At 39.0% G+C, this 15,451-nt stretch overlaps 1 protein-coding gene across 2 annotated transcripts in view; it reads left to right on the plus strand.

The window, feature by feature from the left end:
• nlgn3a (neuroligin 3a) overlaps positions 1 to 15,451 on the plus strand; it is a 223,590-nt gene that overhangs the window by 46,586 nt on the left and 161,553 nt on the right. The window contains exons 2-3 of one of the 2 annotated variants that reach the window (XM_088430611.1): positions 1,027 to 1,697; positions 2,579 to 2,638. In XM_088430611.1, the coding sequence (XP_088286737.1) occupies positions 1,226 to 1,697; positions 2,579 to 2,638 (532 nt within the window). In that variant the 5' untranslated portion in view covers positions 1,027 to 1,225. The remainder of the gene's footprint in view (positions 1 to 1,026; positions 1,698 to 2,578; positions 2,639 to 15,451) is intronic. The other variant, XM_088430612.1, reaches the window with a different exon arrangement.

A 15,451-nucleotide genomic window follows, 5' to 3' on the forward strand; every position in this document is an offset into this window, starting at 1 on the left:
TTTTCAACCTAGTCTTGGTTTTGTCTCGATTGTGACCTCCAAAAGTCAACGGCAAGACTTATGGTGGCCATGAGCGAGAATTTTCAAGCTCAAGACATTTGGCAAAAGGCTTGATGTTGTTTTAAAGTCCCGGTATTTTCTCTGTCTTGACTTCCAAATATATTGGTTTTGTGTCCGTTTCAACTTTCAAAAGCATTACTCCTGTCTCAGTCTGGACCTCTAAAAGTCTTCGTCCTGTCTTGGGGTCGATTTCTAATTCTTGGTTTTGTCTCGGTCTACACCTTCAAAGTCTCTGTTTTGTCTCAGTCTTGCGTTTGTCTCGATCTTGACTTCCAAAAGTCTTGGTTTGTCTGAATCTCCAAAAGGCTTGATCTTATTTCGATCTAGGCCCTCTTGCCTCTGTCTCGATACTCTCTCGTCTCGATAATGTCTTGGTCTTAGTTGATGTGGTCTTTACAACAGCACTAGTGTCGAAAAGTGATCTCCCAGCCACTACAACATTCCCCATCGGTTAGCGTTTACATCACTGTTTTACCGGCTGAAGAAGCCTCATTGCCTGTTGCTACGACATCCTCCATTGGCCCTTTCTCTTAGGCCAGGGGGAGTTTGAATCTAAATTGTTCATATCTACGCCAAGGGGAGAAGGGGAAAATGCTGCATTGCAATAAGCACAATATGAATTTTTTATCACGTGAACTATGTTCCTGTGTATGCAGATTTTTCTTTTTGTGTAAAGTTTAGTCTTGGGAGTGGGAAGGTGGCGGGTGGGGAGAAATCGGAACATTACCATTATCACACTCATCATGCCAAAACGTCATGAAGTTAATTGCAACATCTAAGTCGCTTGATCATTCGGTCCAACCGCGGCAGTTGCAAGAACTCGCGTCTCGTTTATGTGAGCGGTTTTATGTCAGGACACAAAAGCACTCCAGCAGTCAATAAATATGACGGCCTTAAAGTCGGAGGAAGCACACTGGTGAGCTGTCAGGAAACTGTCATTAATTCCCCTCTCTTCTTCTTTTGCAGCACAGGATAGAAGATCTGACAAGCGAGGAGAGAGGACCTCTCTCTAAGGAGAGGAGCTGCAAAATTGTTTCTCATCCTCTCCAAGCCGCCAGAGTCCGGTATATCAGCCCATGATTGGCTGTCCCGTGGCTCGACCGCACGTCTAAGCTAAGGCACAAGAAAGTTGTATGTTGGTCGCTTGCACTCGCTCTCGAGGACCATGTGGTTTTCTCCAAGGAGAAGTCGTACCCCCTTGCAGAACTGGACAAGATCCCGCGGTTGCCCCGGAATCATCTTGTCCTTGTGGGCTTTAACATTTTGCTGTTGCTTTGCGGCAGCGAGAGCTCAGAGCTACCACCCCACCGTCAACACACAGTATGGCAAACTCCGAGGGGTGAGAGTGCCTCTGCCCAGTGAGATCCTCGGCCCTGTGGACCAATACCTCGGGGTCCCCTATGCTGCCTCCCCGGTTGGGGAAAAACGCTTCATGCCCCCTGAACCGCCATCCTCCTGGTCAGGGATCAAGAACGCCACCCATTTTGCTCCAGTCTGCCCCCAAAATATCCACAACGCCGTTCCAGAGATCATGATGCCCATATGGTTCACCTACAACCTGGATATGGTGACCACGTACATACAAGACCAACACGAGGATTGTCTTTATCTTAACATCTATGTCCCGACAGAGGATGGTGAGTGTGTCTAGCAGTCAGGATGAAACCAGTTCTGTCCTCCCTCTCTGTCTCTTCTTCACCCTTTCTTCTATTTGCGCGAGCATGACCTGTTGTTTGGCGCATGCTGTGTCTGTCAGTCATCTCAACCTCCCATCTTTAGTCATTTCCTCAACCCTCCCCTTTCATGTCACTCTTAAAGGTTCCTTTTTTGATGACTAAGTGACTTACAATGACAAAATTTTAATCAAAGAAGGGAGGCGTCGGCCGTGCACTTTCCTACCCTCACTGTCTTGACCGTCTCGGGGATTCGAAAATACGTAGCTTGCCTCATAAGTGAATGATCTTCTTGTAGGTTGTTGAAATGCTCTGTCTGGTACACGAGAGGCCCGTGGCATCAGCCGAACCTATGTAAGACCCTTTACTCTCCTCTTCAAATGGAGATCTAATCTAAAAAAAAAAAATGGAGCCACACATTTTAGATTTGGATGTTCTGAATGGCCGCTATTATGACACCATTGGAGAACCGCATAGAAAATGGGCGCTTGACCTATAAAGCGCTCACCGATTCAAATAATTCAAACTGACATCACTTCAATTTGTGAAAAGGGGCTGAATCTGGCCAGGAAACTGTGTGGCCTGTAATGGGTCTTAAATAGAAGTGCATGTGAAGATGGGCTTCCTGTGTCCCAGGATGCAGCAAATTCATTCCGCCACTTTGGAATATTTTTGCAGCGACACTTTCTTTTTCAGCAGGTCGTCTGTCGTTCTTGTTGATGACTGGGGTGACGGGGTGGGGGTGGGCGATAGTGGGGGGCATCTGACGGACTTGTTGCATGTTACTTGCAATATTTTCCAGAGCTACATGTTATTTTGTAGTTTTTTTCCCATTCATTTTACAGTCAAAAGAATATCCAAGGAATGTGCCAGGAAACCCAACAAGAAAATGTGTAGAAAAGGAGGTAGGTAAACAATCCCATTCTGTAATGAATTGAAATGCAAGCAAAAGAGAAGGATCCTTCCAAAGCTGTCAATATCAACATCTATCAAGTCTCAAGTTAAAGTTCTATTGGGGATGAAGGCAGGAGCCACATCATCCTTGACGCCAAGGAATTGTAAAAACAACCTGTCACAAAATAAATGGGAGTTACTATATGTCTATGAATAATTTGTATTTTATTTCTATTCAATGTAATTGTATTTGGATTTTTGGAGGGTTCAAACTTGAATGCGGCTGTTTAAAACAGAGATAAAATGGATTTTTTTTGTTAAATTAGACGATCTTGAACTTGCTACGCTATAGCATGTAATATTTTAACTTACTTTAAGTGTACCTCAAAGCACTTTGATGAGACTTAAGTGCAAGCCTCCTTCAAGATTTGTCACACGAGACCACTTGAAAAAAAGATGTTCTCAGAACTGTAAATTAAGAAGGATATTCTTCAAAAAGAATGCGAAGTGAGGAAACTTGATTTTTCCCTGGTAGTATTTTGGAAAGAACAGTGTTGAAAAATCGCAAAAAGTAGCTTGCATGTCTAGACTTTAGACAATTAATTTAAAACAGACGTAAACTATGTCTTTAGTATTGAATTTCTGTTTTTAAAAAAAAAGTCCAACTCATAGGAATATATCAGAAACTTTGGAGCTGCAATTAATGTTAATTTAATAATCGATTAAGCTGTTGATAATTTTGTCAATTGGTTTGTTGAGTTGGATTTTATTGATTTCCGCCTTTTTATAATAAGTAGGACATTCACTGATATTGGCAATCATTTTTTTAATAATTTAGGTGCTAGTTTGGTTTATAACCTTTCAGGAAAATTGGCAAATCATTTTCAGAAGTAATAACAAATATTTTGAAAGGTCTTACTTTGATTCAACACCTAATCAGTCTGCTTTTAGTAATTTTAAATGATTAATCAATTATATTAACCCATTGTTGACTGAATGCCTACCTTTGATGAGCACTTTGGCATCTGCTTTATGATTTGAAACTTTGAAAAAAAAAATACAAGGATTACGATCGTAAATCCAAATCTGTGGATGTTTAACTCATTCAATCCCAAAGACATAGTTTGACGTTTTTCAATTTAATAATCCCAGGTATTTATTTGTTGATATTTGTTTCCATTTTTTAATGTTTTTTGGCAAAATGAGGGATGTCGGGGACTAAATAAATCAAGCAGTAAAGTAATGGATTACTTTCAGTAAATAAGCACTAAAATAATATTACTTTAGGTAGCTTTCAAAGTAGCAATTAATTTAGTACCAGCCATTTTAGAACCCATCTTTAGTCAAACACTTGTAAAATATTGAATAAAACTAAAATAGAAAATCCGTATTCTAAAAATAAACATAAAAATACTTCTTTGGGATTGAATGAGTTCATAGTCTTCGTGAGGTGCTCACCGAGTTTGGATAAGTGCTCAGCAAAGGTTGAACAACGCCTCGATATAGTGACGATCCTGGAAATGATTATATGTCGATTATTTTTTGCACCTCATAAACATTTAACCATCTATAGGTTCCTCCCGAATGCTCATGAGATCATGTTGCTTTTGAATGCCTTGATACATTTCTTTTTAAAATATTCGTGCTAATTCACCGATTAAATCGTCATTGTACCCGCGCTGTCAAAGATACAAAAGCAATAGCATGCAGAAACGGTCCAATTTCACGTTATGCACCTTTTAAAATGACAGTGCTTTGTAAAAAAAATAAAATAAAAAATACAGAGCTAATTCACAAAGTGTGCCTACAGGACTTAACAATTAGCCTTTTGACTGATACGCCGCATATCTCGCTCCACATGAATGGTTTGCTTCCCAATTTCCATAGAGGCAGCGTGTGGCCTCACTCAGTGCACCCATACGTTCTACTTTGGTAAACCAATTTTATTTGAGACAAGCCCTCCAGGCACTTCCACTTCAGAATTAGTCCCAGATGTAGAATATACACAGAAATATCTCTTTAATATTACCCTTCCTCTTGATTTTTTTTCTTTCAATTATCTCCCTTAGGTTTGGTAATGGGGAAATGGTTTTATCATAAGTTTCATGGATTGGTTTTGTGGCACACTATTATGAGTAGCATAGGCCCCCTGTTGCCATAAATATGAACGGTGTCATTAACTCTCAAAATGACGCTTCGTTTAAATGACACCTTTTTTTTTACGTGTTGTCTAATCTTGGCCTTTTTTTAAATTAGCAGTGCTAATGAAGCAGAATATTACCTTTCTAGGTAACACACCGGGAAAGCCTATGTTCTTTTATTTATTTTTAGTTTTCAATCTACATATTTACCTTAAATAAGGCGCATTTAAAATGCAACTGTTTGGACAATTATAAGATCTAAAACAAACATTAATACATCACTAATGGAGGAATTCTGTTTCAACGGTTGCAGAACTAGTAGCCGGTAGTTGAGTCATACACAGCGCTAATAACATTTTAATTCCCAATTTTGCGATATCTATAAATACTGTTCCCCCGGAGGAAAGCATGATTAATCCTTAGAAATAAGATAATATGCCTGTTTTTCTCAGCATCAGCCCTCTTGCTCAGCATGAAGTACAGTTCTTGCATAGTAATGCTCATCAAATGAGGAAAAATAGCCTCATGAACCTTGAGAAATGCATCACAGGAGAGTTTGGTAAGAGCTGCTGCTTGAGGATGCCTGGTCATGAATATATGAAGGCATGGGCTTCCAATAAGAATTTGTTTTCGCATATTTTCCTTGTGAAGCCTTAACCTTCCTTGCGGTGGTGTTTTTCCCATTTACATATATATATATATATATATATATATATATATATATATATATATATATATATATATATATATATATATATATATATATATATATATATATACACAAAATGTTCAGAAATAATGCACACATTCAACATTATTTACCGATGGTTGTATATCAGAAATTAATGCTGCTTATCAATTCTTCAAAAACTTTTTGATGTTTACGACTTGTATGCTATGACTCGGATATATTTTACTAGTAAAACAGGAGTCTTCTTCATTTGCTTTATTAGGGCACTGCGTGCCGTAAATAGCTGAGCAGGTTGTCAACGAGGTTGTGTGGAGGTGGTCAAATGTGCAAACGCAGCACTGGAGCCTTCCTGCGTTCCCCTGCTCACTTATAATGCTCACGTAGGACTTTTGGGACACCAGAGATGGTAGCCGTGTTTCCAATATTGTAAGAAAGCATCCTTTTTGAGTTATTACAATTGATTCGGTAATGGAAAAAGAGAAAAACATTGGAATATGTTATGAGCTGGGTAGTTTTTACTTCTTGGAATATTAATCCTGCATTAAGAAGGGGATATATATATATATATATATATATATATATATATATATATATATATATATATATATATATATATATATATATATATATATATATATATATACTGTATATGTATATCGCGCCTCCCCTACCGCATCCTATGTAATTCAAGCTAGATTGCGGACAAACACAATGTAAGTGCACAAGCCACAGGCAGTCCTTGGACGTCAAACTACTGCAGTACACATATTTACTTAAATCTAACAATATTAAACCTTATACAATCGCTGTAGTACTGTTATCCCTTCTTTTTTACATGTCTATGCTCACGTAGTCGGGATCACAATGAGCCGCTGTTGCCCTTCAAGTTGGCGCTTTGTCGAGGATCCCAATGCTTTCTTTTGTACTTACCGATCTCTTTCAGCAGTTTGTGTGTGTTTCACTCAATAACAAAAAAAAATGTTCTCAACTGGCCAGGCCAGGCAAGGCAATCTGTCAATAACCTCATGGGGCAATCTTACAAGACGCAGGCACCAATGAGGGATGAACTTTAACTTCTGAGAGTGGGTTATATGTAACTCCTACCCGCATTGGTCGATTGCCGCGTCAGGAGCCAACCATGTGTCTTGTAGGAGTGCCTATGTTTTCTAGGAGGGCCCCTTGAGCTGATTGACAGATTGCCTGGCCAGTCAGTTTAGACCTGTTCTACTTTTTTTTTTTTGTCATTGCGAAGGAAGTTTACACACACTAGCGGCTGAAAGAAACTGGCAAGGAGGACAGTAATCTTTAGGACCCTCTTAATTTTGTAATAAATTTGAATTTCAAGTTTATACTCTGCTTTTTAATCATGTTTGGTCAGCTACTCACTTCACTCTAGTTAGACGTCTGAGCGCCTACTTGAGGGAATCTGCGTCTCACTGTGGTCCCGACGATGCAGAGCCAAGACATGAAAACGAGAAGGGATAACAGTACAGTTACTATATAAGGTTTAATATTTAAGATTTTAGTAAATATGTGTACTGCAGTAATATTTGTCAGTATGTAAAATACAAATACTTTTCACATTTAAAAAAAATGCAGGGACCCACATACACACGCATCAAAATTTGTGAGGGTGGGGGTTTACGCCCCTTTGTGGTTCTTTACTCATCATGGGGGATTTTCGGTCCCCATTGACCACGAAAAATGAAAATTGTCGTCTTGCTAGTTTGTGGGACAAACAAAAGGAAAAAGACAGGTTTCACGTAATAATTTTCTCCTCGTCTTTCATAAAGTTAAACATGCGCACCCTGTGCCTTCCTATTCTGAAAATATTTGTTTATTTATTAAAGTGGCTTAGACCAGCTGCCAAGGCTGTGTATCATTCTCGCGACGATTGTTTACATTGTCACTCTACAGCGACGGAGAATTTAACTCTGACTTCCTTGGACTAATTAAACTTGGTCCCGAGCAAACCACACAAACTCTAACTGATGGGCTTTTGAAAGGTTTGAACAACTCGACATCCCTGAGTGCACACAGACGGTGGGCTTAATGTGGGAATGACAATGACAATAACGCTGAGGAAGACTTTATAATAAAAGAAAGGTGCGTACTAAACACAAAGTCCTGGTACTCTAAGCTGTGATTACTCCGACTCAATTTATCCACTTTAAAAAATATCTAAATTACTTATTAAATCATCTTTTGCTGGACAACCATAGTATCTTGAAAGGAAATGGCACATTTAGCAAGTCTATGTAAAATGATCCAATTTCAACCATTTCAATGTTGTGTTTACCAAAAATGAATAATTAAAAGATTGACTGTTTTCATGTAGCGTGAGCTAACCAGATAACATTATAGGAGGCGGCTTTTCCAACATGCTACTTTATAACGACATTCAGGAAATGACTTTGACACGAGTCTCCCATTTCAGTTTAATTATCTCTGTGTACTTGATATGCAACATTTAAAATGGAATTCCACTTGAATGGAACTGTGTTCTCCAATTTAGGATGCCAAATGTGCATCCTAAATTGGTGCAATAGATACCATGACGTCATCTCAGCACCTCGCCTTCTGCTATCACATTAGGACTTTGAAAAATCAGTCACCTGCCATGAACCAGGCACTCATCTTTATAATTTATTGAGTTTGAGCGTTTGGAGACATGAAGCTGCAATTAAGTATAATAAAAATCGTGCCTAGTAATAATATGGAGAAGGAAAATAATTTAAAATAGCTTTAGAATGAGTATTGCTCTGTATTCATACTATGTGAAGGCAAAAACAGAGGACTTTCATATGAGTCATTGATTTTCAAACTAATACCCAGTTGGGATTTTCGGTTCTGACACTTAAAACCTTTCCTGATGAATTCATTAATGCGCTGATCCAAACATTAATGCGAACCGAATGACGAGGAAATGAAAGAGCAAGCGTGTCAGGCTGTGTAAAGAGGGAGGAGAGACACTAACTCTGAGCTTATCTCATTGAAGCAACTCCAATTATTCGCATATTGCTGGTGCGTTGAAGCGTGCAGAAATTCGGTCAACAGTTTTCTGAAAATTAAAAATGTCAATAATGTTGGGATCCTGCCAACTGGAGAGAACAAACGCTCAGTTGATTTTTGCTCAAAGTCAGGGGTGTCAAACTTATTTTAGCTCAGGAGCCGCATGGAGGAAAATCTATCCCCAGGTGGACCAGACAGGTAAAATCGTTCAATATATCTGAAAAACATTGTCAATTACATAAAGACTTTTGCTCTATGTGCCAGCTTGGTTGCAATTCCTCACAAATAGCGGGGGTCAACTAAGCTACATTAAGTAAAATAACTATCTCTTTGGACCTCTGTGTATAACAATATATCGTTTTCCTTAAGTTGCATGCAATGGTAATTTACTATGATTATTTTTCATTTGGTCTTTTGATACATATTTTGTATAAAACAAATAAATACAATAAAACACTATCCAGAAGCAGGAAAATGCCTCAACTAAAATGTGGCTGTACAACTTCGCAAGGGGTGCAGTGAATTGAAAAGAATTGAACAGAATAAAAAGGTGCTGTAGTGTCTCATTTTGGACACTGAATGGCACCCACGTAATGATATACACCAGACCAAAGTCGGAAGTCTCAAACATACATTTAAGGTTGCCACCATTTGCAAACTCATCTGGCTTGGTAAAAAATAGGTCAAGAATCCATTCCTTGTCTGTTTGTGGCTTCTTTTTGGCTGGAACGTTGTTCTCGAAGTTCTTACCACAATAAATCACGGTTTCAAATTTCCTGGTATTGCCTGTTAAAAGCTTTCTTTGTTCAATGTAAGCTCGTCACCTGTCTCTTGACTGGGCCTTTTCCCTTTCCCAAAGATGTCTCTCACTTAAATTCTTTGTGAGTGAAATTTTGGCGCTCAAGTGACCAAAAAAACGAACCCAAAAGAATCCGGCCAAATTTTTAAATAAAAGCTTTTTCAAAATAAAATATCTTTCAGATGCGGACAATATGTAAAATGGAAATGGTTAATTATTTTGGGTGCAGCCCATGTGGCCCAGTAACAGTTGGTCCACGGACCGGTACCAGGCTGGGAACCTCTAATATACACAGCAGAAGATGGACGGATAAAATCTCCTTGCAAGCCGGATCCAGCCCGCAGGCCATATGTTTGACACCCCTCTTATAAGCGACTGACAGAACATTTTCTGAGAGTCTCACGCTATTGATATGATTCTCTTGAGCTAGCGTTCTGCTATCAAATTGGGTATACTCTCTGTCATTTGTTCTTTATGTTTTTAAAATATGATTTCATTGCTGGTCTCTCGCACTTTGAGTATAAAAACAATTCTTCGAGTTTTCTCACAACAGTGAGTAATAGCTTCTAACAGACATCCTGAAGTTCAGCCTCAATATGGGTCTATTTGAGCAAAGTGCAGTGAAATCAATGCTACGTTTGCTTCTATTTCGGGTATCGTTCTCTATAAAGGCTGCGGACGGGTGCCACTGAGATTGCTGCCAGGGCTGAACAATCGCATCCAAAGGTTTGCAAACCAGCCAATTAACTCGAAACTTTGGACGCTTTTCAGTCCTACTCGATGCTAGGCTAGGGAGTACGAACGCTGTGAAATACATCCAGTCCTGCACAGGCCACAGAAGCCAGTAACACTCCACAGTAATCTGCCGGTTGGCCCAGTCTAAAGTGCCTCAGGAAGAGAGAAGGGGGCCAAGGAAGTCTCTGCTGCAAGAAGAACGGGCACACATTTTCCAACATGACAGTAAACATTGTGCCTTTGTGATTTGACTACAGTCAATGGCCCGCTTTGAATACGACAGCTCCGAGTTCTATAGTCTAGCCGGGACGCTCGGTGACCCAAGTGAGTCGAGTCACATTGATTTGTGATGCAAGACTTGACCTAAGCAGGAAGTTCGCACTCAGAGGCCCCCCTCGCCGTTGTAATGTTCGCCTTTCACGGTTAACCCAATTGCTCTGTCCTTCGAGTGCAGACCAATTGAAATGAATGGAGAACACAAACACGTAAAACGCAATCTGTTCCCTCCGGTTTGTCGATTAGCTCAGTCAAGCAGCCTGCGCTGAGAATCAGCCTGTATTTATTATATTTTAAACACGCTTTGAAATATTTCCTAATCCATGAAGCCCAACCATTATATAAAAATATATTTATCTAATATATATATAATAACAATGCTACATATAGAATCTCACATTTGTGTAAAAATGAAGATCTAATTGGGTGTTTGAAATCTAACACTGGATGCTGACAATTGTGCAGAACACGCACGCATGACTTCTTGTGCTCTCATTAAGAATACAGTAACAAGTATGTTCTCAACTGAGTAGAAGATTTTTTTTTCTTTTGTGCAATGAGGTTATTTGACCCCATGAATTTGCCCGTTTCTGGGTTGAAACTAGCCTATATATATATATATATATATATATATATATATATATATATATATATATATATATATATATATATATATATATATATATATATATATATATATATATATAGCAGTGAATAGCACGTCCGCCTCAAAGTTCAAAGGTCCCGGTTCAAATCCACCTGGCTGCGGCCTTCCTGTGTTCCTGTGTGGAGTTTGCATGTTCTCCCCGAGCCTGCGTGGGTTCTCTCCTGGCACTCCGGCTTCCTCCCACTCCCCAAAAACATGCATGGCAGGTGCATTGGACATACTAAATTGTCCTTAGGTGTGATTGGGCATGATTGGTCGTTTGTCTCTGTGTGACCTACGATTGGCTGGCAACCAGTTCAGTGTCCCCCGCCTGTGACCCCTGTGGGGATAAGCGGCTATAGAAAATGGATGGATGGATATATATATATATATATATATATATATATATACACACACACAGTGCAGCAGTTCTGTGTTTGACAATAGCGCAATTGTTACATAATCCCTGTGTGATACCTATGCTTTTTTTCATATTCAGAAACTTGCGGCATTACCTAGCCTTTTTCTGTTATCCACTAGACAGACAGAAATCCTTTTTTTTCCCCCCAAGTATTTTATTGGTTTTTACGTCGTTATTTTGAGAGCAGCTGAAGCACAGTGTGAATTTTTTGGCTGTCCTTTCCAGCAGGATTACAGCCTCCTTAACCTTTCAGCTACGTTCTCCATCATTCCCCTTTTGGTGTCCCAACCAAGCTGTTCCTTAACCTCTCCTCGGAGAGACAGATTGAAAGGGACGTAGAAAAGGGAAGCGAGAGCAAGATCACAGACAGGAGGAGATACGGATCCGGCCTCTCTAAAAGAGGGAAAATGGCCACCTGAGGATTAGAGACGGTATATAACGGCTTCAAATTGTCAAGCCTGCAACATTTCACATTTTCACAAAATCCCGTTCCACGTTTTGACCTTTCTGATATTTAACTCGGGGGCTCATCTATTGTCACGGAACCTTTTCCCTTTCCAAAGGCAAGGCAGTTAACATTCAGCCTTTCCTCTATGTATTGAGGGAATTGCGGATTCATTTAATAAATCTCACGAGTCTATCTGTATGAGTGCATTAGCGCATGCTCTGGTTTCTCCCCGAACACCTCCAAGGCAAACTCCATAAAATGTAGCATTTTCCCACTCAAGTCAGATTTGCTTTATTTGAATCTTGATCAGGTGATTGTGACAGGGTTCCATTTTCCCTGTCAGTGTTCATAAGCAGTATTAGCTATTCTCGATGGCGCCCATGCGAACAAACTCCATTTTTTCTGAGAGTATCACAAACCATTACACATCTTTTGAGTTTCAACATTGATGCTTAACTACGGTCTTGTCCACAAGTCGCTCCATATTTGGGCTTCATGTTAAACTGTAGGCCCATGTTTGACACGTACAAGCTCAGCCACACCATGATTTAGAGTGACAGAGCTACCCGGTCGACACCTGCCATCCAATCCATGCCTGTCTGGAACACTAATACTCAATATGCTCGCTGTTATTCACCCTCTGTCAACACCAGAGGAAGCCTAAATAACAACAATGGGCCATAGAAAAACACAGAAAGCATTTTATTTTTTCGCATTTTTATCTTTCTAAAATAGAGATCCCCAACTACCGGACTGCGGCCCTGTACCGCGACGTGGATCAATTGGTACCGGGCCGCACAGGCCACACCCGAAATAATGAATCATTTCTGTTTTATGTATTATTCGAGTCTGAAAGATATTTCCTTTTGAAAAGCTTTTATTTTTGAAAACTGTTCGGATTCTCTTAGATCTGTGTCAAAAAATGAGAAAGAAATAGATATCTTTGGGAAGACGAAAAGGCTCAGTCAAGAGACAGGTGACGTGGCTACAACTTAAAAAAAAAAAAAAAAACTTAAAGGCAATACAGTGGACCCCTGGACCACGGCGTGCCTAGCTTATATTTTTTTCACAGTACAAAGTGGAATACTAAGATTTTTGTCCCCTCGTTACAGCATTTTTCCCGCTTTACAGCATCAACAACGATTACAAAATTCAAACTTGGAAGCCAGTGTGCGTGAGTGCGTATGACTCTGCGGGTCGCACCTCGCTCATACGTCACTACATGCGTCATTGCATGCGTAACAAAGATGCTGGTCTGCTATTGGTTGGCGTCAAGGTGTCACTAAGATGCCGAAGACTTCTCCTGTGAGATCTCCTGTGAGTGCTTACAATATAGTATTTATTGTGCATTTTAGTGATTAATTCAAACTTTAATTGGTTAGCCATGGGTGCTAAGATTGCTAGTGATGTTAAAGGGAGAAGTAAGAAGATGATTAGTATGGAAACAAAACTGAAGATAATCAAGAAATTGAAGAAAGCAGACGCATCGTTACCCTCGCTCACTCAAAAGGTAAAAAAAATGTCATGTAGTACTAACTATACTATTTTGTTACAAATTGTTCATATGTATGTAACATTTTGACGTTTTTATCTGAAGTTTTGCACGAATTAGCTAATTAGCATAGGTTTCAATTGCCGATTTCGCCTAATGGTCCCATTAGTTTCGAATGGCAGGGAAAGTTTAAGACGCCCGTCATCCCATCTGTGTAAAGACAGAAAAAAACTGAGGGCTCCCATAGTTTACGGTTAACGTTGTGGACCCCGGTTCTAAAACATTTTCCTGGGTTGCCAAGATCTATCAAAAATAAAGAAATAACATAAATGAAATAACTATTGATTCCTGCAAAAAGAGACAATGAATTACGGCACATGTCATATCCAAAAAAACAAAAAAAAATGTCAAAATGCCTGGTGCAGTTTCTGTAGCAGTGAAATTAGACCTTTTTTTTTTTCCCAACCGCTCCTCTGCATTTCCATCTACAACTTTTACACACCCACACACACACACTCTTGAGTGCTTTTAAACATTTCAATGTACAGTACTTGGCTCCTTATTGTGTATTCGACCATTGGCGTTTGTACATTTGTAATGGCCCATGACCATTCACCTTGACCCAATAGCCCACACACATAGTTTCCGTCATTTTACTGTTAGCATTTTAAAACTTATGTTAGGTTCAGTTCATCAACATATACAAGTTTGGTACATGTAGCAATTCAAAGGCCTCGCTCTCACTTGCGCTTTGCCCTCACTTAAATATTCATGACTCTGTCATTTACATTATGAAATAGAGTAACTAGCACTAGTCCCATAGGTTAAAAATATTAAAGTATATATGTTGGACTTTATTTACGCTATTTAAGCACTTTACTTTGCCATCGTATTCACTTTTTTTAAACATATTTATAACTTACCAACACTGGCTAGCTTACTTAACCAGGCCATCCTATAGAAAGGTTATCATTTTTTATTTAAAATGACTTCTTTTACCCTGCTTTTTAACCTCATTATTCATAAGCATTTGGCCAAACCGAGGTTGCTTTTTCGCTTAAAGTAAACCTGTAAGTCCATCCAAGTCACGCCCGCAAATGATTTACTGTTTTCAAAGAGATGTTTAAAAAAACAGTGACAAAAATACATAAATAATTGAGCTGAGATTCTGTCAAATTGTGAATTTTAAAGAGGTGTGCATCTTTCTTCTTTTTATATACGTTAAATTACGTTATTGTGTATAATTAAACTAGAAGCTAATTATCATGGAATAATTTAATTTAATAATTTATTTTGACCATAAACTGTACTGAACCACAATATCTTCTACTGCTTTTCTTCTTTTAATTTTTGTTTGTTTTATTATTTTCATTAACTTTTAAGGTGTTTATCTGTTAATGTGTTCAATACCCCCCCCCAAAAAAAAAGCACTGATTGAGGACACTTTTGCTAGCCGCTGGGTTTGCTGTTTCCAGTCAAAAGAATATGCATAGCAAACAAAGAATACAGCAGAGAACAGTTCTGTGCAGAAAGGCAAGAAAATAGACCTGAGCACTGCAAGTTTACATGGTGTTTAGGTGCCCTGGAGGGCTTGCACTTACATGCAGCACAAGGACAACATCGCGTTACCTAGCGTGCGCGGCGCAGAGACAACTTGCTCACATTAGCACGTATACGTGATACCCACAATCTCGTGTTTTATTCAAATGGAGCGACCTCTTGGGAAGCTGAAATCCTTGCTCTTGCTTTGGCCTTGTAGTTTTAAAGCCTGATCTCTTGAGCATGTTCATGTCAATTAGCATGTGGTTAGCCAGTTAGCCCGTTGTCTGCTTGCCTTTTTTTCTCAACTGTCTGGTTCACAGCGAATGCTGAGTTAAGAATAGATATGAGATGCATTTCTGAAGAGAATACAAATTCCCGGAAGTATTATTGAAGCACTCTTTCCATTTAAAAAATGAAAAAAAAAAAAAACACTGTTGTAGTCTAAATAAAATAACACCACTTTCAATGAGGTGCTAATTTAAATCCAATGATTGGAAAAAAAAGCAAAAACTCAAATATTTTGGAGCTTATTCTTGGTTTTAAATTTGGTTCATTGTATTATATGTTTCTATTTGCTCTTATCTTGATTGTATGCTTTGAATTATTTGTGAATTGTTTCAT

The sequence above is a fragment of the Hippichthys cyanospilos genome, chromosome 13, assembly GCF_059441005.1.
Source record: "Hippichthys cyanospilos isolate Australia breed blue-spotted pipefish chromosome 13, RoL_Hcya_1.0, whole genome shotgun sequence".
Lineage (NCBI taxonomy): Eukaryota > Metazoa > Chordata > Actinopteri > Syngnathiformes > Syngnathidae > Hippichthys > Hippichthys cyanospilos.